At 43.4% G+C, this 24,441-nt stretch overlaps 1 protein-coding gene across 1 annotated transcript in view; it reads left to right on the top strand.

Annotated features, from left to right (window-relative positions):
* Positions 1-24,441, top strand: part of UBE2N (ubiquitin conjugating enzyme E2 N) — a 42,662-nt gene that overhangs the window by 16,148 nt on the left and 2,073 nt on the right. Inside the window, exons 2-3 of the mRNA XM_040408845.1 lie at positions 6,973-7,219; positions 21,457-21,597. Coding sequence (XP_040264779.1) covers positions 6,988-7,219; positions 21,457-21,597 — 373 coding nt within the window. The 5' untranslated portion in view covers positions 6,973-6,987. The remainder of the gene's footprint in view (positions 1-6,972; positions 7,220-21,456; positions 21,598-24,441) is intronic.

The raw sequence follows: 24,441 nt of genomic DNA, 5'->3' as shown, positions 1-24,441 counted from the left end.
CTAGTTTATAGCCCCTCTCACCAGCTAGTTACATAGACCCTCCCCATCACTGCCCCTAACAACACCCAGCTAGTTTATAGCCCCTCCCACCCAGGTAGTTACATAGACCCTCCCCATCACTGCCCCTAACACCCAGCTAGTTTATAGCCCCTCCCACCCAGGTAGTTACATAGACCCTCCCCATCACTGTCCCTAACAACACCCAGCTAGTTTATAGCTCCTCCCACCCAGGTAGTTACATAGACCCTCCCCATCACTGTCCCTAACAACACCCAGCTAGTTTATAGCTCCTCCCACCCAGGTAGTTACATAGACCCTCCCCATCACTGTCCCTAACAACACCCAGCTAGTTTATAGCTCCTCCCACCAGCTAGTTACATAGACCCTCCCCATCACTGCCCCTAACACCCAGCTAGTTTATAGCTCCTCCCACCCAGGTAGTTACATAGACCCTCCCCATCACTGCCCCTAACAACACCCAGCTAGTTTTATAGCTCCTCCCACCCAGGTAGTTACATAGACCCTCCCCATCACTGTCCCTAACAACACCCAGCTAGTTTATAGCTCCTCCCACCCAGGTAGTTGCATAGACCCTCCCCATCACTGCTCCTAACATCCAAAAACAAAAAACAGCAGCACTGTGAAAAAAATGTAGTTAGGGTGCAAGTCCTCAGGGAAGGTAGGCAACCTTTCCTCTTGGTACAGTATATCCAAAAAATAGGCAGTGTGGTAAAAAGGTGATGACCCGTTTATTCCCAGGCAACGTTTCAGCCCACTCAATGGGGCCTTTGTCAAGCAATGCAATAGTGTCACACATGGGTATACCGTATTTTTCGCCCCATAAGATGCAGCATCGCAGTCTGCGATGTATTAGTGAGGAGGGAGGAGAGGCTGTAGTAGGCGGGGGGAGCGGCGGGAAGTACAGGCACTGTACTTCGCGCCGCTCAGTATGTACTGTATTATACGTAGTGTTAATCATAATATCTAAACTGCGCTCCCCCTGCTCCCCATATGTACCGTACTTACCGGTACATGTCACACTCCGTCTCCTGTAGTAAGCGCTAGCAGGCAGGCCGGGCTGCAGGCGGCCGTAACTCACTGAGGTCACGTGCCTGCTCCGCCTACTTTATGAATGAATATATTAGTATAATACAGTACATACTGAGCGGCGGGCCACAGTACAGTGCCTGCACTGCCCGCCGCTCTCCCCGCCTACTACAGCCCTTCCTTAGGGATCTATGGATGGGATAATGATGGGGGGGGGGGGTCTGTGGATGGCATTATGATGGTGGGGGGGGATCTGTTGATGGCATTATGATGGGGGGGGGGGATCTGTGGATGGGACTGTTATGGGGGGATCTGTGGATGACACATATAGCAGTGTCATCCACAGATCCCCCCCACCATCATAATGCCATCCACAGATCCCCCCCCCCCCCCCCCACCATCATAATGCCATCCACAGATCCCCCCCATCATCATAATGCCATCCACAGATCCCCTTCCCACCATCATAATGCCATCCACAGATCCCCCCCCCCACCATCATAATACCATCCACAGACCCCCCCACCATCATAATGCCATCCACAGATCCCCTTCCCACCATCATAATGCCATCCACAGATCCCCCCCCCACCATCATAATGCCATCCACAGATCCCCCCCCACCATCATAATGCCATCCACAGATCCCCCCCCCCCACCATCATAATGCCATCCACAGACTCCCCCCACCATCATAATACCATCCACAGATCCCCCCCCCACCATCATAATGCCATCCACAGATCCCCCCCCCACCATCATAATGCCATCCACAGATCCCCCCCCACCATCATAATGCCATCCACAGATCCCCCCCCCCACCATCATAATGCCATCCACAGATCCCCCCCCACCATCATAATGCCATCCACAGATTCCCCCCCACCATCATAATGCCATCCACAGATCCCCCCCACCCCATAACAGTGCATCATCCACAGATCCCCCATAATAGTGTCATGCACAGACCACCATTAGTTCAAACCCACCAAAAGCCCACCTTTTTGGTTAAAAATATTTTTTTTCTTATTTTCCTCCTCAAAAACCTAGGTGCGTCTTATGGGCCGGTGCGTCTTATAAGGCGAAAAATACAGTATATACCCAAATCAAGTCATGTGATATATTAGTGAACAATTTAACCATTTAGTGCATCAAGGTGTTACAGCATATAGTTATACAATCTAAAATATTAGAATATTACAGTGAATACATGATTATACATAGATAAAACAAGAGGTCTCCATGATTATAATAGTGCATCCATCTATATACATATATGTAATAATAAAGTGCCGGTGCATAGATCAAGTGAAGGGTTAAAACAAGGTAAGGCTTAGCTGATCTTTCACAGCTGACCTATAATTATAAACATATCTCAAAAACAGCGTACCATTGGTGGTTCAGTGTGTCCGCATGTAGTCGGCATTCCCCTGTGCTCACCGCGCAAGCGCAAAGTCAGACCGTCAGTCCCACCTTCCCCGGACTTCAGAGGCGCTCCTCCCAAGCAACGTCCACGTGACCTAGGGCGCACTGACGAGGATACCTCCGCCCATATCGGAGGAAGAGGGGGGGCGGACCATGTGACCAAGCCTCGGCCAATCCACAACAGGGGCGTATACGTAACCTAGGTAACCACATAGCTTGTGCGATACAAGTAAATAAATACAATAATACTCGAACGGCTGCATCAGTGGGGTCATTTTGTAAGGATACATTAGATATACGGTGGATGTAGGCGGTACATACATGTCGCCCCCCCCCCCCCCCCACAAAGCGGGGCAGCACATGCGCCATCCCCACCACCTACCAAAGAATATACAGGACCAAAACGACTTGGAAGAGAGGGCCACCTATCTCATGCTGATGTGCCTACAGGTGACAGGGCACGCTAATGTCCCGTCCCTGATGGCAAACATCACACCACCCCCATAGGTGCATACCAGTCACAAAATCACAAGTCACATACGATCCTATAAATACATAATAGAAACCATAATGATAATCAAATAGAAAACAAATGAAGCCACTGATGTCCCTTCAGTCGACAAATGAAGAAATATAGTACAGCCAGGCCATGCGGACCTCGAGAACCTCTTCTGGTACGCTGAACAAATATGGCAAAGGACATCCATCTAAATGTAAAATAAAAAATTAAAAGTGTTACATGTCCATGCATGAATAAAGTATATCAATGACACTATTAAATAATCCTATAAACAGACAGGACAGAAGATGATAATCCAGATAAGAATGAGAGCCATATCTAACTGTCATATAACCCCCATTTGAACTCAGTGTTTAACCCATGTGGATTCAACGTATGTAAACAATATATCCATACCAATTCTCTGCTTCTTCCCTATTTCCACCTCCTACTAAGAGGAAGAATATGGTCAATGATCCTAAATTTAAGATCTTTCTCTCTATGCCCAGCTTCAGCAAAATGTTTGGATACAGGTAAATCTTTCTTTTTTTTGTCGAATGGTGTACCTATGCTGATTCAGACGTGTCTTTAAATCAAGAGTAGTCTCTCCTAAATATAGGTTACAAGGACACTGAAGTAGATAGATTACAAAAGAGCTATCACATGTCAGGTAATAGTGAATATCATGTTGTGTATGACGGATTATGTGAGTGAACCTTCACCATTAAGCATATAACTGCAGTTCACACAATTCAAGCATGGGAAACATCCTTTCCTTTTTGTGCCTATATAGGATTGACTTTTAAAAACCTTTACACACCATTTCCATTTTGACAAGCTTATCTCGCAAGTTAGAGGACCTCCTATATGACATAAGGGGGGAGCCTGAAATTTCTTCACATAATGTAGGTTTCTACGTAAAATGGGCCAGTGTTTTTTAATAGCCGCAGCTATTTGATAGCTACGTCCAGTATGTGTAGAAATAAAAGGTACACGCTCTACTACCATCTTTTTGTTTTCCGATGGAATATCTGATTCTAATCTATCCAGATGTGCCTGGGCCAACCATCTGGGGTACCCTCTATGTATGAATTTGTTAGCCATACCTTGTAATCTCTGAGATCGCGTTTCAGGGTCCTTAACGATCCGCTGTACGTGTAAGAATTGACTCCTAGGGAGGGACTTAATCATTGCACGTGGGTGACAACTATCAAAACGCAACAATGTATTGCAATCTGTCGGTTTAATAAAGAGATCCGTGATAAGAGATTCACCCTGAACTCTAACCATCGTGTCCAAAAACTGGACCTGTTGTATGGAATGAGTAAGGGTGAACTTAATCTCAGGGTCAATAGTATTGAGGAAGCAATGGAAATCCAAATGATCATCCTCACTGCCATCCCAGACCACAAACACATCATCTATGTATCTCCACCACCTCAGCACATGGCTGAAGTGGTGGGACACATAGACATGGTCTGCCTCAAGGTACGACATGAAGACGTTGGCGTACGTAGGCGCCATATTTGAACCCATTGCAGTTCCTCGCAATTGAAGATAGTAGCCATCTTGAAACGCAAAATAATTATATCTCAACACAATGTTAAGAAATTCTAAGATTAATACCTTACATTCTTCAGTGTAATGCGTATGGGTTAAGCATTCGGGTATATATACCCATGTGTGACACTATTGCATTGCTTGACAAAGGCCCCATTGAGTGGGCTGAAACGTTGCCTGGGAATAAACGGGTCATCACCTTTTTACCACACTTGGAGTGCTGCCTATTTTTTGGATATACTGCTTCTAACACCCAGCTAGTTTATAGCTCCTCCCGCCAGCTAGTTATGTAGACACTCCCCATCACTGCCCCGAACAACGCCCAGCTAGTTTATAGCTCCTCCCATCCAGCTAATTACATACACTCCCCTAACACCCAGCTAGTTTATAGCTCCTCCCACCAGCTAGTTACATAGACCCTCCCCATCACTGTCCCTAACAACACCCAGCTAGTTTATAGCCCCTCTCACCAGCTAGTTACATAGACCCTCCCCATCACTGTCCCTAACAACACCCAGCTAGTTTATAGCCCCTCCCACCCAGGTAGTTACATAGACCCTCCCCATCACTGCCCCTAACACCCAGCTAGTTTATAGCCCCTCCCACCCAGGTAGTTACATAGACCCTCCCCATCACTGCCCCTAACACCCAGCTAGTTTATAGCCCCTCCCACCCAGGTAGTTACATAGACCCTCCCCATCACTGCCCCTAACACCCAGCTAGTTTATAGCCCCTCCCACCCAGGTAGTTACATAGACCCTCCCCATCACTGCCCCTAACACCCAGCTAGTTTATAGCCCCTCCCACCCAGGTAGTTACATAGACCCTCCCCATCACTGCCCCTAACACCCAGCTAGTTTATAGCCCCTCCCACCCAGGTAGTTACATAGACCCTCCCCATCACTGTCCCTAACAACACCTAGCTAGTTTATAGCTCCTCCCACCCAGCTAGTTACATAGACCCTCCCCATCACTGTCCCTAACAACACCTAGCTAGTTTATAGCTCCTCCCTGACAGCTAGTTACATAGACAATCCCCTATCACTGACACGCCCATGGACATAACATCACAGGTAATAAGAAATAGCTGCATGACATAGTCATTTGCAGAAGGTAGCAGCAATAAAGGTAAAAGAAATGCAAAAGTTGATGCAAACCGTAAGAACTCATTTGGAATATGAAATGCATAAAACCAGACTGGGAAATATCCGCTTCAAGAGAAGAGAATTTGAACAGTACATGTATTAGAATTTTTATTTTATTGTTTTAGAAGTTTTCCTGTGCAACTGAAGCTTTTGGTAAGTACTTTTGAGCCTTAAAAGGGTGTTCCAGTTATGTAATTTTTTTTTCAACTCCTGTAGCATTGGTGTGTATGTGGTGCACTTAAAGTAACCTCATACATATCATTTGCTGAAGTGACTGTTTTTAACTGATACACCCCACTTCCAGGTCTACTTCTCTTTCTTGAAACACACAGTGGAGAGAGCGTCCTCTGTCATGTGATGTTTGTTAGAAAGACAGAACAATACATACAGAGAGAGAGGTGGAAAATAGTGAGTGATACATAGTGAAAAACAATACAGTCACACTGTTAGATTGACAGACACACAGTAATACATGTAAAAGGCAGAAACATACCAGCATCAAGACCCCTAAAGCAGTTTGGGACAGCAAGCAACAGATGAAGCAGATAGGGAAAGACCAAGTGACAATGAGCAAGATCTACACAGGCAAGCTGACAAAAGAAACAGAAAAAGCTAGAACAAAGCCTCAGCTTACTGCTACACGTTGGGGTCATTCAGCAAGCCATCTTTAGGTGATGTAGAGCATAGCTCCCTTACATGCCTTGTGGAATCGGCAGACAGGAAGTTCAGAGCTACTCCCAGGTGCTTCACAGAGCTGGGGCTAGACCCAGATGGGACTCTGCTCTCCCATTTGAATGAAGTGGTGATCACGCAAGCTGTGTATTTTTTGCATCAAGAATAGTGCTGCAGGCCACCCGATTCATGCCATAAACAAAACCACCCCAACTGGCAGAACACAAAACAGCTTTTGTAGGTTATCAGGGCATTATTATAAGTTTGTGCAACTGTTCACTGACATGGCCATATCTCCGAGCTCTTGTGGAGATTCAGTGGTTTCACTTATTCTAAGTCAAATGGCCTCCTGACATATATTAAAGGGGTTATCCGAGACTAAAAAATGCCCTTGTGGCCATCTGTAACAGTGATTGGCCTGTGAGAACATGAGACACCACTCTTGGTCTTAAAGCAGGGGATCCCCCTTTATGATGTCCATTCACTGTAATAGGACATGGAGACAGGTAGTATCTGATTGGACATATAGTTGCATTATTAGCTGTCTCTTGCATTGAACATTCTGCCTGTGTTTTCTCTTTTTGGTATACTTCTGTATATTTATCAGTTTGTTCTGTATTGTAGGAGACCCAGCGCTTAATGGCAGAGCCAGTTCCTGGGATAAAAGCTGAGCCAGATGACTGCAATGCACGATACTTCCATGTTGTAATTGCGGGGCCACAAGATTCACCCTTTGAAGGAGGGACATTTAAACTTGAATTATTCCTTCCTGAAGAGTACCCAATGGCGGCTCCTAAAGTACGCTTCATGACCAAAATCTATCACCCCAATGTAGACAAGCTGGGGAGGATATGTTTAGATATCTTGAAAGGTAAGTTTATTGACTCATTTTGAACTCGCTACTGCAAAATCCCTAAACATTGTTATTTCAGGGTATCTGTATAAAGATCTAAAGATAATTTTGTTTTCTGCTGTGTCCACACCAGCGTTATGGATCCTAATGGACACCAACAGACCTCATTGATTTTAATGGGATTTGTTCAGGTTTTGGCACTTTTGCTGGCAGGATTAGTGCTGCAGGCAGCTCATTGGCAAAGACTAGGTTCACGTCTGCGTCAGAGGACCTGTTAGGAGCCTCTATTGTACCTACTCCCTGACAGGAACCCAGCAGACTCCATCCTAGTCAGATGCCAGATATGGTGCTGCAGTTTTTTTTTTACCTAGAAAAATGGAAAAACTGGTGTAGATGTAACCTAAAAGGAACAGTGCAGATAACTTTACTACTGTCATCCCCCTATATATTTCAAAAAGTAACCTCACAGTGGAACTTTGCCTTAACCCCTTAAGGACTTAGGACGTATCGGTACGGCATGGATCCCGAGTCCTTAAGGACCCATGACGTACCAGTACGTCATAACTTGAAATCTGTATTCCGGCGCCCGAGGGGTTAATCGGAACGGGATTTCGGCTGAAATCATTCAGCCGGCATCCCGTAACAATGCAGGGGGGGGTCATTTGACCCCCCCGCATCGGCGATCGCAGAAAACCGCAGGTCAATTCAGACCTGCGGTTTGCTGCGCTTTGTGCAGTTTCTGATCAGGGCCCGCGGGGATCAGAAGCTTTAGTGTCCCTAAAATATATATTTTACACCCTCCCCTGCACCCCTGCATGATTTTTTGCCGGCGGGTGGTGCAGGGGGGGAGTTGTGGGCGGTGGGGGCGGTGCGGGAGGCGGGCGGTGCGGCAGGCGGGATCGCGATCCCCCGCCCGCCTCCCTTTGTATAATCGTTGGTCTCTAGTGGGTATACCAGGGTGCCAGCACATTGCTGGCACCCTGGTATAAACGGCTGACATCGATGATGCGATGTCAGCCGTTTAACCCTTTCCATACAGCGGTCCGTACAGACCGCTGTATGGAAAAAGTTAACAGTAAGAGGGAGCTCCCTCCCTCTCCCATCGGGGGGCTGCTGTGCCTTTGCAGCCCCCCGATGGAGAGGGAGAGAGCCCCCAGACAGCCCCCCGAGAGATCCCCTCCTTACCCTTCCCCGTCTGCGAAGTTCTGAGCAGACGGGGAAGGTTCCCATGGCAACAGGACGCCTCTCAGGCATCCTGCTGTCCATGGTGCTGAACAGATCTGTGCTAAAGGCAGAGATCTGTTCAGACAAAGTGTAAGTAAAATACAGTACTGTACAATATATATTGTTCTGTACTGTATTATACAGACATCAGACCCACTGGATCTTCAAGAACCAAGTGGGTCTGGGTCAAAAAAAATGTGAAAAAAAGTGAAAAAAAAGTAAAAATCCAAAAACACATTTATCACTGATTAAAAATGAAAAAAATAAAATTCCCTACACATGTTTGGTATCGCCGCGTCCGTAACGACCTGATCTATAAAACGGTCATGTTACTTTCCCCGCACGGTGAACGCCATAAAAATAAAAAAATAAAAACTATTAGGAAATTGAAATTTTGCCCACCTTACTTCCCAAAAAAGGTAATAAAAGTGATCAAAAAAGTCGCATGTACGCCAAAATAGTACTAATCAAACCGTCATCTCATCCCGCAAAAATCATACCCTACCCAAGATAATCGCCCAAAAACTGAAAAAACTATGGCTCTTAGACTATGGAAACACTAAAACATGATTCTTTTGGTTTCAAAAATGAAATCATTGTGTAAAACTTAAATAAATAAATAAAAAGTATACATATTAGGTATTGCCGCGTCCGTATCGACCGGCTCTATAAAAATATCACATGACCTAACCCCTCAGGTGACCACCGTAAAAAAATAAAAATAAAAACGGTGTAAAAAAAGCTATTTTTTGTCATCTTACGTCACAAAAAGTGTAATAGCAAGTGATCAAAAAGTCATATGCACCCCAAAATAGTGCCACTCAAACCGTCATCTCATCCCGCAAAAAATGAGACCCTACTTAAGATAATCGCCCAAAAACTGAAAAAACTATGGCTCTTAGACTATGGAGACACTAAAACATTTTTTTTGTTTTAAAAATGAAATCATTGTGTAAAACTTACATAAATAAAAAAAATTGTATACATATTAGGTATCGCCGCGTCCGTGACAACCTGCTCTATAAAATTACCACATGATCTAACCTGTCAGATGAATGTTGTAAATAACAAAAAAAAAAACGTGCCAAAAAATCTATTTCTTGTTACCTTGCCGCACAAAAAAGTGTAATATAGAGCAACCAAAAATCATATGTACCCTAAACTAGTACCAACAAAACTGCCACCCTATCCCGTAGTTTCTAAAATGGGGTCACTTTTTTGGAGTTTCTACTCTAGGGGTGCATCAGGGGGGCTTCAAATGGGACATGGTGTCAAAAAAACCAGTCCAGCAAAATCTGCCTTCCAAAAACCGTATGGCATTCCTTTCCTTCTGCACCCTGCCGTGTGCCCGTACAGCGGTTTACGACCACATATGGGGTGTTTCTGTAAACTACAGAATCAGGGCCATAAATAATGAGTTTTGTTTGGCTGTTAACCCTTGCTTTGTAACTGGAAAAAAAATATTAAAATGGAAAATCTGCCAAAAAAGTGAAATTTTGAAATTGTATCTCTATTTTCCATTAAATCTTGTGCAACACCTAAAGGGTTAACAAAGTTTGTAAAATCAGTTTTGAATACCTTGAGGGGTGTAGTTTCTTAGATGGGGTCACTTTTATGGAGTTTCTACTCTAGGGGTGCATCAGGGGGGCTTCAAATGGGACATGGTGTCAAAAAACCAGTCCAGCAAAATCTGGCTTCCAAAAACCATACGGCGCACCTTTCACTCTGCGCCCTACTGTGTGCCCGTACAGTAGTTTACGGCCACATATGGGGTGTTTCTGTAAACTACAGAATCAGGGCCATAAATAATGAGTTTTGTTTGGCTGTTAACCCTTGCTTTGTAACTGGAAAAAAAATATTAAAATGGAAAATCTGCCAAAAAAGTGAAATTTTGAAATTGTATCTCTATTTTCCATTAAATCTTGTGCAACACCTAAAGGGTTAACAAAGTTTGTAAAATCAGTTTTGAATACCTTGAGGGGTGTAGTTTCTTAGATGGGGTCACTTTTATGGAGTTTCTACTCTAGGGGTGCATCAGGGGGGCTTCAAATGGGACATGGTGTCAAAAAAACAGTCCAGCAAAATCTGGCTTCCAAAAACCATACGGCGCACCTTTCACTCTGCGCCCCGCTGTGTGCCCGTACAGTAGTTTACGGTCACATATGGGGTGTTTCTGTAAACGGCAGAGTCAGGGCAATAAAGATACAGTCTTGTTTGGCTGTTAACCCTTGCTTTGTTAGTGGAAAAAATGGGTTAAAATGGAAAATTAGGCAAAAAAAAGAAATTCGCAAATTTCATCCCCATTTGCCAATAACTCTTGTGCAACACCTAAAGTGTTAACGAAGTTTGTAAAATCAGTTTTGAATACCTTGAGGGGTGTAGTTTATAGAATGGGGTCATTTTTGGGCGGTTTCTATTATGTAAGCCTCGCAAAGTGACTTCAGACCTGTAGTGGTCCCTAAAAATTGGGTTTTTGTAAATTTCTGAAAAATTTCAAGATTTGCTTCTAAACTTCTAAGCCTTATAACATCCCCAAAAAATAAAATATCAATCCCAAAATGCTACAAACATGAAGTAGACATATGGGGAATGTAAAGTAATCACAATTTTTGGGGGTATTACTATGTATTACTGAAGTAGAGAAACTGAAAGTTTGAAATTTGCTAATTTTTCTAAATTTTTGGTAAATATGGTATTTTTTTATGCAAAGAAAATTAACTTTTTTGACCCAATTTTAGCAGTGTCATGAAGTACAATATGTGACGAAAAAACAATCTCAGAACGGCCTGGATAAGTCAATGCGTTTTAAAGTTATGAGCACTTAAAGTGACACTGGTCAGATTTGCAAAAAATGGCCAAGTCCTTAAGGTGAAATAGGGCTGAGTCCTTAAGGGGTTAAAGGGCATTTTTCAGCAGATTTGTACCTATGACACTGGCTGATCTGGTACATGTGCACTTGGCAGCTGAAGGCATCTGTGTTGGTCCCATGTTCATATGTGCCTGCATTGCTGAGAAAAATGATGTTTTATTATATGCAAATGAGCATCTAGGAGCAATGGGCTCAGCTCTCTCTGCAATGAGAACGCCCCCATTGTTCCCAGAGGCTCATTTGCATATATTAAAACATAATTTTTCTCAGCAATGCGGGCACATATGAACATGGGACCAACACAGATGTCTTCATCTGCTAAGTGCACATGTAACAGATCAGCCAGTGTCATAGGTACAAGTCTGCTGACAGATGCCCTTTAAAGATCACCATGTCTCAGCACTCCTGTCTACTCAGAGGGCAGTGAGAGGACAAGTTCTAAGAGAAGCTTATGAAATTGAAAATTAAGTGAGTTTGACACCATCCAGATGCAGTATTAGATGCAGAAATCCCACACACTGCCCAGCAAGGATAAGGGATGGAGCATTCAGTGACATGTGGTGCCATGATAGTTTCCATGCATTTTATCTAACTGACTTGCTAACTTGTTGACCATGTTTTTCACTTTTCAAGATGAGATGGCAAGTTTGCTTTTGGAAAAACCTGCATTTCCCCTAAAGTTACAATGCTGCAACATCTGTTTTTTGTTTTTTAACAAAGCTGCATTGCGCTATTTCTCTTGGATATGTATGCATAAATTTCTCCTCCATTCCTTGTTAATGGGGCATCTCTACCCACTGGCACAATTATGAATAAATTGATTACTGGGCATTACCATTCTCCTTGCTAATAAGTTTTTTCCAGGGGTAACCACAGAGGAGTAGCACAGATAGATGCCCTTGAAGTGTAAGCTGTTACTGCAGCGACTAAATAGTTTGACATGGTAGATTAGTATGACCTATTAGTGTACTTTTTGCAGGAAGAAAACCTGGGGCATGTCATGCTGCCAGTCATAATCTTAGGGCTCCTGTATAGCTTCATCTACATCTCTGGCAGGCAAATATTTCTCTTCCGGCATGTCAGCAGTTGTCCATGAATGTCTGATGGAGTCTGTGGACCAGACACTTGCTCCTTGCAGAATAGAAAGCAGAAATGGCGAACTCTCGCCTCATACTAAGCACAAGTGCTTAGAACCTTTACATTGACCTGGTTGAAGCAACAATATAAAGGTTTGGGCATAGAAGTGAGATGAAGCTGTAGTTAAAGGGGTTGTCCCACGAAAAATATTCTACAGTTTTCAAACCAGCACCTGGATCTGAATCCTTTTATATTTGCATGAAATTAAAAATTTAGCATAGCCACTGAGTTATTCTATAAAATGTATCTGTCTAGCTCCACCTGCCTTTTTGTCCTGCTCACTGAGATGGCCACACATGCTCAGTTTCATCCTTCAACTGCCTCCTGAGCTGTGATAGGAAGAGCATAGACACGCCCCCGAGCTGCAGCATAAAAGACACTCCCTTGAGCCGTCATCTTGATATAAATCTAGCAGAGCACTGAATGTGGAGATCTCTGGATCCATGTGAGGTACAGGGCTGGTTCTAGCTTTGTTAAAAAGAGATTGTCATCTGCTATATGATTTTCATTTTATACAATAGTCATGGGATAACCCCTTTAAGTTACTAAGCCAGTTGTGTGATGATTTTATGCTATGAAATTGAGTGCCTCTGAAGACAGTTAAAGGGGTTCTTAACTTTGGGATCTGCTTAACATTAAGGGACTCTTTTAATAAGCAGAGGTTTTCCAAAGTGTCTTCCTGCTGGGAAACCATGTCGCTGTGTTCATATTACCTGCAGTGCCACTAGCAGGTAAAATGAAGTATTGCACAATGTCCCAGTGGGTTGCTTGTCTAATGCAGTACAATTTTTATATTACTGGTTTCATGCACAGGTCAGGCAATCTGCCTCCCTGTGCATTCCCTCTACTGATGTCCCACACAATGGTCTTGTGGATGTCTTCTTGCAGCCCACTCCCTGGAACCACCCTTTTTGTGTTCCAAGTCAGTCGATGTGATTGTGCCTATGTGAAGATTCAAGCCCATTACACTAAATGTAGGAGGTATGGTGGGCAGGTACTGTGTAGGCTGAGATGCAGAAAATGACACCACATTTCTCTGTGTGAAATGTAATGTGAAACTTTGACATGCCCCAAACACAGAAGTGCTGTGTGTGGCATGCACCATGCACATATTAGGTGTCGGGGTAACGATAAAAATAAAGAAAAGGTAATGAAATGTTTTTTTCAACAGAAAAAAACCCAAAACATTTTTATAGCAACTTTCCAGCTAATGTAAACGTTTCTCTGTTTGGCATTGGCTGTATGTGAACAGAGCATAATTGTAACCAGCGTTTTGCCATTTCTTGGTAACAGGCTTTGGCTTTGCCTAAGGCCGCAATGCATCACCACATCATTACACAACCTTTTTTTTTGGGTATCAACACACAGGAATTACTGAAAGGGGTTGTCCAAGTTATATTTACTGATGACCTATCCTCAGGATAGGTCATCAATATCAGATCGGCGGGGGTCTAACACCCAGCGCTGCCTCCACTTCATTGTTTACCTGCTCACCGTCGCATCTGCAGTGGTGATCTGGTTTAATTACACCCAAGACGTCCCAATCATTTCAATGGGACGGCGCCCCTTCTCTTCAAACAGCTGATCAGCCGCAGTGACATGTGTCGGACCCCCGCCGATCTGATATTGATGACCTATCCTGAGGACTTGTAACTTGGACAATCCCTTTAAGGCGCATTTACACATGCAGCTGGAGCAGGCAATTATCGGGAAGGAACGGTTCATCAGTGGAGGAAAAAGCTGCACATACATGCAGCAATCACCTCCACTGTATGGGGTCGAGCAATGGCTGCTGCAATCACTCATCCCCATACAGATTCATTACTTCTAGGCAGCAGATCGTTGTTCGCACAGTATAATCTGCTGCCCAAGAACCATTTAATGTGCTGCATGAAAGATCAGTTCACTTTTACATGGACAGATTATCAGGAATGAGCTTTTGTAGTAATGTTCATTCCCAATAATCTGCTCGACAACTGTGTGGTGTAAATCCACTTTGGCTTGGAGATGCAAATGGACTACTTGAATCCCCAGTGTTACGAAAAGGTAGGGATAAGTGCAGCCCTAAACTCCACCCACTCCTCTATTCCTACCTACTTGCACGGCCCGTCCTAACCGACGGGGTACAACTGGGCGGCAGTCCCTAGCTTACGTACGTGCAGGGGCCTAAAGGAAGGAAATAACGAGGGAAGAAAACAAAAGACAAAGGCAGAACAAACAGAAGCGCAAAGTTTCCCAGGCTGGGAAAGTACCACAACAGGAACAACTGGAAGCTGAGGTCAAGAGCCAGGAGCTAACACAGGCACAAAGGGTTAATACAAAATCGAAGTCCATACAAGCCGAGGTCAGGAGCCAAGAGATCGTGTCAGTACAAGGGATAACACCAGGTCAAGGTCAAATACAATACAAGCCAAAGTCAAATAAACAAAGTCACACATGCAGAGATCGCTAGTGAGGTAATAAGACCAATCACAGGCAACCTGTGGCCAGCAGGTTACCTGTTTAAATAGGTCTAATTGATGGGTCACGTGACGTGGCCAGTGTCACGTGACCCATGTCCATCAGATCTAAATACCTGAGCGCCGACTCATTGCCATCGGCGCTCAGTTCCCCACCTGCTCGTTGTCTAGGAAATGAATGACACTGGCCACGCCAAGAAAGCGTGCGCGACCGGGTCCTCCCTGCCCCCTTGTTACTATGGAGACGAGGACGCCGGCTGCGTCCTCGCTCCTTCTCAGGGATAGGATGCCGGCGGCACTGCAGGGAGTGGGCGCGTCGCTGGCTCCCCGTTACACCCAGTGTTTTTATTTTGTGTGCCCATACATTACAATACAACATAGCCAATGCACAATACAGTGATTCCCTCAAGATATAATGGCATCAGGATACATTTTTTTTTAACTTACAATGGTCTTTTCACTCTCGCCTACGCAGCGGTACTGATAGGAGGATGATCTCACCTCCCAAAGACAGGAAACAAAGCTGAAGACACCACCTCCTACCTGCCTCTGTTTTTGTTTCCCGTCTTTTGAGACGTGTGGATGCCTCTGTCAGTACTCTGACCAGCATAATTCAGGCCCAGTTCACACTATAGTGATTTGATCAGTGATTCCCATCAGTGATTGGGAGCCAAAACCAGGATTGAAGCCTACACAGAGATGAGGTATAATGGAAAGAGCTGCACCTATTCTGTGTTTTTGATCTGCCTTTGGTTTTGGCTCACAATCACTGATGGAAATCACTGACCAAATCACTGAAATGTGAAATAGGCCTCAAGCGCTTAAGTTGCATTGTCTTCCCCTTCTTAGGAAGCCTCAAGACAATACAGGACCACGGTAAGGGTGTGGGAGAGAAGAAAGTGTTCCCTGTACATGACAATATTAAGAAACTTATTTTTAGGGAATTGAAGGACCCAGAAAAAGGCCAGCAATATCGAACGCCTTTAAACGTGAATACCCCTGTAGATGCAGAAAACTGGTAAAAAAAAACACCAAACATAGATGCGACGGTGGCCAGAATTTTTAAAAAAATCCTCCCTTCCCTTTAAAGACATGGGTCTTTTAAAGTACTACAAGAAAATTTAGACTAGCACATTCATATACATAGTCACAGGTGCATATCCATCAAGCAAACATGGTTGATAAAAAAAAAAAATGGCTGCACAACTTTACACATACAAACAATAGAGCTGAGAAATGGGGATCATTCAAAATTAAAGTGGTATTATAACTACTATAAATGGAAAACATGACGCTCTTAGCGCACATTTTTGATCAAACGTGCATTGGGCCCATCTACCAGGCATCAAGGTGGCTTCCGCAGACGGGTATCTAACACTAATATACCGCCTCTCTTGGAATTGCCTAAGCCTACATTTTCAGGGCAGTGTAGAAACCAGCTACATTTATATTCTGCTAAGAAGCCCCAGGAAGATAGGTGTTGCTCAGTCTAAAAAACACACGTTTGATCAAAAATGTACGCTGAGAGCTTTCACTTTTCCATTTATAGTAGGTACAATACAACTTTAATTTAGAATGATCCCCATTTCTCAGCTCTATTGTTTGTATGTGTAAAGTTGTGCAGCCATTTTTTTTTATCAACCATGGGTCTTTTAAAGGACCCAATGGACAAAAATGTGAGGGTCTATTAAAACTTCCTGGGAGCCAGATACAACAATGTTTAGGTCTGCTATAGCCGCAACTTGCATGGCCAGATCATTATCTGGATCAATCAGTCAGCTTGAGAACAATATGTCTGCTGGTATTCCTCAAGAGGAAATACTACCTTACCAGTTCTAAAACAGGCCTCAAATTCCCTGGTGAGGCTGAGCTCTTGGTCTGGGGTCTCAGTGTCAAGGAGTCATTTTTGCTCTATTCCTTGTGAGGGAGATGGTCTGTTTGAATCTGCACTAGATGACATCTTGGACAATGAGTCCTGTTATTTTTATCAGGAAAATTTTTGGTATCCAAAACTGTAACAGACCGGACCACAGAAAGAGAGATCCCTCAGGGAAATGGCAGTCTTAATACCGCAACCAAAAAGACACAAAGATGCCATAAGCGTGGTGGGAGGCAGGCTCAGGGATTTCAATCAGGCCTGAGTATAAATTCTTTCCCCTGGGTGCTAGATTTAATTCTGTCAGGGTACAAGATAGTTTCATTGTCCGCCTCCAGAAAGATTTACAATCAACAGACATCTGCTACAGTCTCACAGACAGCTTTAGAGTCAGAAATGTTGTTACCTATTGCCATGTACCCATCAAAGGAGAATTTGAAAAAATGTGTGAGATTCGCTGTGTACATAGAAGAAGAGCTTTCACTTTCAGTTCCAGGCTCTCCTATTTGGCCTCTACTGCTCCACATATATTAAAAAAAAAAAAATGATGGCAGACATAATTGGTTATCTACATCTAAAAGGGATGCTAGTGATTCCTTATGAAGACAATTTGCTAATTGCTGCAGACTTGAGCCAAATCTTTCCATTCACCTCCAGATAGTAAAAAGTGCCCTATCTAAACTGGGTTGGTTGATCCATCAGGAAAAATCAAGCCTGAACCGAAGTCAGCAGAAAACCTTGGGAATGCTCCTGGACTCTCATCATCGTTCATCCTTTCTTCCCCAAGAAAAAACAGGATGCATTGGTGAATACTGTAATGTTTTTCCTTTCCAGAAAAACAGCCTGTTAAGAGAAATTAAGTGCTTGTTAGGCCTCCTGACATCAGGCCTTCTTTCAACCTAGGACAAGCAATAGTCCTCTTTGGGGGAAAAAAAAATAAGCCTTCGTCAGAGAAGAGATCTCTCATTTGGTGTATAGTCAAGGAACATCTCCAAACAGGAGTCCAGTGGCGTCCACGAGATCAACTAACGGCGACCACTGATGCAAGCAGCAGAGGTTGGGGGGCCCACACAATGGTGCAATCTGGAGTACTCTGATGTCTTGGACTTCATCAGACCTCAGATGATTTTCAGCAGCTCTCCAGGCGTTTGAGTTTAAATCATATAATAAAAAAATCGTAAAAGTATACTTTGACAATGCGACCACAGTGGCCACAGCAAAGATATTTGTGTGGGGAGAAAAACATCTAAAATCTATCTCTGAGGGGTAGAAAATTGTTTGGTGGACTTTCTCAGCAGGCAGACCCTCAGAGAAGGGGAATGGTTGCTAAATATGGACATCTTTCATCAGATAACAGAGATGTGGATATCCGATTCTAGACCTTTTCACTACCAGAAAAAACAGAAAAGTGAAAAATGTATTTTCAATCTGCCCCCAGGAGAGTCTGCGTCAAACAGATACCCTCTAGTTAAGATTGCCCTCTGGCCTTCTTTGTGCGTTCCCCCTGTTCTCATTAATTCCAAGAACCCTGATGAAGTCAATGGACAAGAAGGCCCAAGTAATACTTATCGCACCATATTGGCCAAAGTGATCCTGGTTTCCCCTACTCCAGAAGATATCAGCATGAAAATTTTGGAACCTTCCAACAATACCAGACTTTCTGCATCAGGGTCCAGCCTTCCACCTAAACATTGCTCAACTTCACCTAACAGCCTAGAGGTTGAATGGTGCTTACTAAAACAAAGGAGCCTTTCTGAAGTCTTATTCCACAGTTGGAAGGAGATTACCTCAAAGATCTATAAAAGAACATGGAACACCTTTTTGTCCTTTGCAGGTAACCGGTGGAATTCACAGTTGCAGTTAGATGTGGGCCTCGGTTTAGATTTCCTTCTTGCAGATTTTGATAAGGGTCTTAGAACAAGAACTCTAAAAGTCCAGATTTCAGCCCTCAGTGCCTTTTTATAGCTCTTAGGCTCGCAGAAATTCCTCTAGTCAAAAGGTTCTTTAAAGGCACAAGCAGACTTTTTCCTACCCACTTCACTAAAAATACCTCAGTGGGACTTAATTTTAGTTCTTTCTGCCCTCACAAAAGGACCATTCCAACACCAGGGTAATATATCCTTAAAAATATTGACTTTAAAAACATTTCTAGTAGCTATCACTACAGCTAGAAGAATAGGGAGATACAACCTTTCTCTTGTAAATCACCTTATCTTACAGTCTTAGATAGAATTATATTGAAGTATTCACCGGCTTTCCTTCCAAAGGTTTTTTCTAAATTCCATTGCCAGCAAAAGAGATCTTTGCCATCTTTCTGTGCTTCACCATCTTCTGAGCAGGACCAGATTTTTCATCATCTGGATGTTAGAAGATGTCTGCTGGCTTATTTAGAAGTGTCCAAAGATATTAGGAAATCTGACCGTCTTCTGATCCAGTTCCAGGGCAAGAATAGAGGACTGGGGACATAAAAGCATCAATAGCCTGTTGGATAACATAAACTATTCTGTTAACAACAGGCCTCACCTCAAGTGGGACTTAAAGCCCACTCAACTAGCTCTATCTCTTGGGTGGAAAGAGGGGCGACTTTGGTAGACCAGATCTGCAAGGCCGCTACATGGTCGAATTCAATGGCATTCTTTAAGCATTATAAGTTAGATGTCATGACAAATCAGGATCTTGCGCTTGGATGAAATGTCCTCTGTTCTGTGGTCCGTCCCCCCCCCCCCAGGTCCTATCTACTCTGAAAATCCTTCTATCAGTGCCGTTGGGGAGGCATAAGGGAAAGATAATTACTATTACCGGTAATTGGATTGGCACTGGGGATTTTCCTACCTTCTTTGGGGGTTATATTGGTTATATGTTGAAATATGTTATTTATATGTTTATATTATAAATATTTGTGTGAAGCATTCTCTGTCATTAACTGAGGCAGGTAGGAGGAGATGTCTTTTTATTGGGGCTTCCGCTTTGTTTCCTGTCCTCGGGAGGCGGGATCATCCTCCTATCAGTGCTGTTGTGGAGGCTATGGGAAATCCAATTACTGGTAAGAGCAATTACCATATAATATTTCTGGGCCATCTTAAGTTGAAACTAGACTCAATATACAATGTCTCAGACGCATATCTAACCAATCATCATGGCCGTTTCACTGGTAAAACACCTTTTACTGGTTGTCTAGTAGCACCTCTGCGGTACTAAATGTTCCGTCTTTGCCAGAATGAGCTGCCTTTTTGGACATCAGTTGAGCGGCGACTCCATTTTATTCTTCTGGTACATCTATGTACTATGCAAGACCCTAAAGAAGCTCCTGCCCTCACCATAAAAAGTAATTTCCCAGTTTGGTTGAGAAAATGGAGCGATTCCACATATTGACTCATTGTGTTATGGGTTCCTGTCTATTTTTTTTTTTTTGCATACCCACCGTCACACAACTGTTTTTTATATCACTTTTGCTACTCTGGATATGATGGTGTCTATGCCAAATGCTAGGTAAAATTCTTGTTATCTGATGTGTTGATTGATTTTCTTTCAATAAAGTCAATAAAAAATAAAGTAATTTCCAGCTTTTAGCATCTATCCCTGTCTCACTTTCTCCATATGTCTTGGGTTATCTGCCTATGTTTCTTAAAACGTCACGTCCTGAGGTTTGCGGAGCAGTGGCTTAAAACCGTGGCCACGCCATGAATCGGCATGTCCAATTGAGATGTAGGAAGGCAGAAAGGATGATGCCGCGGACAGGTTTTCAGCAGAATTTCAGCGCAGTTACGCTGTTAAACCTGCTGTGTGAACTGACCCTAACAGCACTATAGTAAAAAAAATATTAGAACACTGATGCAGTTGGGCAAATTATGTGCTTTTTTGTGGAGGTCTGAACATAGAAAAGTCTACAGTTTTTCAGATATTTCCATATTATACATTGTAGCATCTTTGGAATAACATTGGCTCCAACCATTGAGTAGTCAATATAACGCTTAAAGAGAATCTGTCATGAGTAGTATTGCAGATACAGTCCAAATTGCTATATATATATATATATTTTTTTTTTTTCCTACTGCCCCTTGCTGTCAGCGCCCATAGCTGCATTGAAATAAATTGTCAGGACTGCTGTTATGTTGACACGACACAACAATTCAAGTTTGAGTGCTGACACTGGGGGAACGGAGGTCAGTAGAAAAAACTAAAAATAGTTCCAAAGGTGTCCATATTATCTGCAGTGATATGAGTAATACTACACTTATGGAGTCCAAATTTCTATGCATTTCATTATTGATTTAGGTGTACTTTGGGCTAAATAGTTTAGTTTCTAATAGTTTTTTATTAACATTTTTACTTTGTCTCTGCGGCTTGTATGTTTCACATAGTACAGAACAGCTGGAGAAAACTGTTTACAGTTAAATCCATCAGTCTGAGGCCTGTCTCGCCAACGTCTCTAACCTATCCAGAACTAACTTCTAAGCTTAGATGGTTCAGGAGAGGTCAGAGAGGGACTGGAGAACAAATAATAAACAAGAAATATTGAAACCCATATATCTTAACCCTGGGGGATTTCTGAAATCGTACAGTTATTTGTGGTCTCTACTGAATGTGAGTGTTTTTCCCCTCTCCCTGGATTTTCAGCACATGGTGGGTATAGCAGGCCTTGTCACACAAAACAGTGTTGATTCCATTTTTTTGCCTCATCTTTGTGCAGATAAGTGGTCTCCAGCTCTGCAGATCCGTACAGTGCTTCTATCAATTCAAGCTTTGTTAAGCGCACCCAACCCAGATGATCCATTAGCAAATGATGTAGCCGAGCAGTGGAAGACAAATGAAGCCCAAGCCATAGAAACAGGTAATTGTTTTGTGCTGACACATTGCTAACACATCTAGTCGTATATGTTGCAGTGTATAGTATGCATAGTATTGGCAAGTACTCTACAATTCATGAGTAAATGTAGTGCTTGCAAATGCATCCTACTCGCCTCATTTAGAGCAGCTTGAAGATGTAGTAGTGTTTTGTCCCATCTAGTGATACTGTTTAACCCCTTGATGCCACCCGCTGTACAATATGAAGCTATTATTACGTCAGAGTGATTAGGAACAAAAGCTGTCCCTGAGCTATCATCAGCTATAACTAGGATAACTTTGGAGCCTGCTGTTTAACCCAGAGTTCCTCAACTCCAGTCCTCAGGACCCACCTGCCGGTCATGTTTTCAGGATTTCCTTAGTATTGAGCAGATGATATAATTAGGGTCAGTGAATCAGGACTTACCACAGGTATTCATTCTGTGGGATATTTTCAAATTATGACAGTTCCCAATAATTGCCCATGTAAAGGTGCTGCCGACCATGTTGCTCATTGGTCGGATGATCGCTTCTTTAATATGGCAAATTATATCATTGACTGTAGGCAGCACATCTTCCTGTGTAACCTTGGATCTGCTTCCAGGAAACAAGGAATCGGATGAGCGGTTCATTCAAACCCTTCGGTTTTAATGCTGTTTGAGACCTGTCTCTGTACAGCATTAAAATGTATTACTTCAGTGTAGGCAAGATTCATTTCACCCAAGATTCGTTTCCACCCGGATCGATGATCTGAAGCTTGATTTCCTCAACACTAGAGATGATTGCTGAAACCATAGCCACTTATTGGGAACAAATGGTTTGTTCCTGATAATTGCCTGTGCATTTACCCATGTAAAAGGGTTCTTAGACTTTGGTGTTTTTTTATTTTTAGTGTGTTTTGTTTTTATTCAGGAATTGACGCATTAGAATGCATATGACTTTCACTCTTAGGGTCCATTCACACGTCCGTTGTTTCTTTCCTGATCTGTTCCGTTTTTTGCTGAACAGATCTGGACCAGATCTGGACCCATTCATTTTCAATGGGTCCTGAAAAAAAAATCAGACATTGAGCTGTCCGTTTTTTTTTTAGGACCCATTGAAAATGAACGAGTCCAGATCTGTTCAGCAAAAAACGGAACAGATCAGGAAAGAAACAACGGACGTGTGAATGGACCCTTAAAGAGGACCTTTCCTCTGGAAAACCATTGTGAACCTAGTATCCTGACATATACAGCGGCGCCCAGGGATCTCACTGCACTTACTATTATCCCTGGGCGCCGCTCCGTTCTCCCGTTATGTCCTCCGGTATCTTCGCTCAGTAAGTTATAGCAGGCGGTGTCTGCCCTTGTTCTGTGGGCGTCTCCTTCTCCTAGGCTGTAGCGCTGGCCAATCGCAGCGCAGAGCTCACAGCCTGGGAGAAAAAAACCTCCCAGGCTGTGAGCTGTTCGCTGCGATTGGCCAGCGCTACAGCCTAGGAGAAGGAGACGCCCACAGAACAAGGGCAGACTCCGCCTACTATAACCAAGTCCCCGAACATACCGGAGGACATAACGGGAGAACGGAGCGGCGCCCAGGGATAATGGTAAGTGCAGTGAGATCCCTGGGTGCCACTGTATATGTCAGGATACTTAGTTCACAATGTTTTTCCTCTTTAAGATATAAAGCATTGGAATGCCTAAGACCCCTCCTGGGTCAAAAGACTTTAAAAAGCTTAAAGAGGACCTTTCACCGATTCTTACCCTATGAACTAACTATACAGACATGTGGAGCGGTGCCCGGGGATCTCACTGCACTTACTATTATCCCCGGGCGCCGCTCCGTTCTGCCGCTATGCCCTCCGGTATCTCCGCTCACTAAGTTATAGTAGGCGGAGATACCAGTCCCTAAGTTATGGTAGGCGGAGTCTGCCCTAGCGCTGGCCAATTGCAGCGCAGAGCTCACAGCCTGGGAGGTTATTTTCTCCCAGGCTGTGAGCTATGCAATGCGATTGGCCAGCGCTACAGAAGAACAAGGGTAGACTCCGCCTACCATAACTTAGGGAACGGAGATACCGGAGAGCATAGCGGCAGAACGGAACGGCGCCCGGGGATAATAGTAAGTGCAGTGAGATCCCCGGGCGCCGCTCTCCATGTCTGTATAGTTAGTTCATAGGGTAAGAATCGGTGAAAGGTCCTCTAAGAAATATTTGTAAAAAAAAAAACAACAAAAAACATTCTTCCCCCTTAAATAGATTTTATTGAATCAAAAAGAAAAAACTATACATATTTGGTATCCTTGTAAATGTAATGACTGGACTAAGTTTAAAATATTTATACCACTTTTTTTTTTTTTTGGCATTCTTGCCCAAATTTTCTTTATGGAAGTTAACTCTATGGTATACAGTATGTTCTGCAAACTGGTGCTATTTAATATTATTTTTCCTGTAGAAAACTGTTTATTAAATGGAAAAATAAAAAAACTTTTTGCAGTGCAATTCAGCAAAAAATGTGTTCACTATAATAAAATATACTACTATTTTGTGGTTCTTTTCTTTTAATACCATACATTGTGGTGCTTCTAAGGATATGTTCACATGACGGATTTTGACCACATATCCCGTGGTAGAAGCTGCTGCAGTTTCTTATTTTCATTTTGAATGGGGCTGTCCCGCCCTCGATTTAGCTCCATTCAGTGGAGCTAAACCGTGAGCACACTCCCGCTGAGGCTTTCCAAAGTGTTCGTGCCGACCGTGTCAAGAATGGATGTGTACATTCCTGGCAGTATCTGGAAAACCGCACGAGGAAAATACTCATGCGACATGAACTGTAGCGCAACCTCCTATTAAAAACGATGGGAGGCGGTTTCAGTACAG

The sequence above is a fragment of the Bufo bufo genome, chromosome 1, assembly GCF_905171765.1.
Source record: "Bufo bufo chromosome 1, aBufBuf1.1, whole genome shotgun sequence".
NCBI classification, from domain to species: Eukaryota; Metazoa; Chordata; class Amphibia; order Anura; family Bufonidae; genus Bufo; species Bufo bufo.
This window is presented reverse-complemented; position numbering and strand designations above follow the sequence as displayed.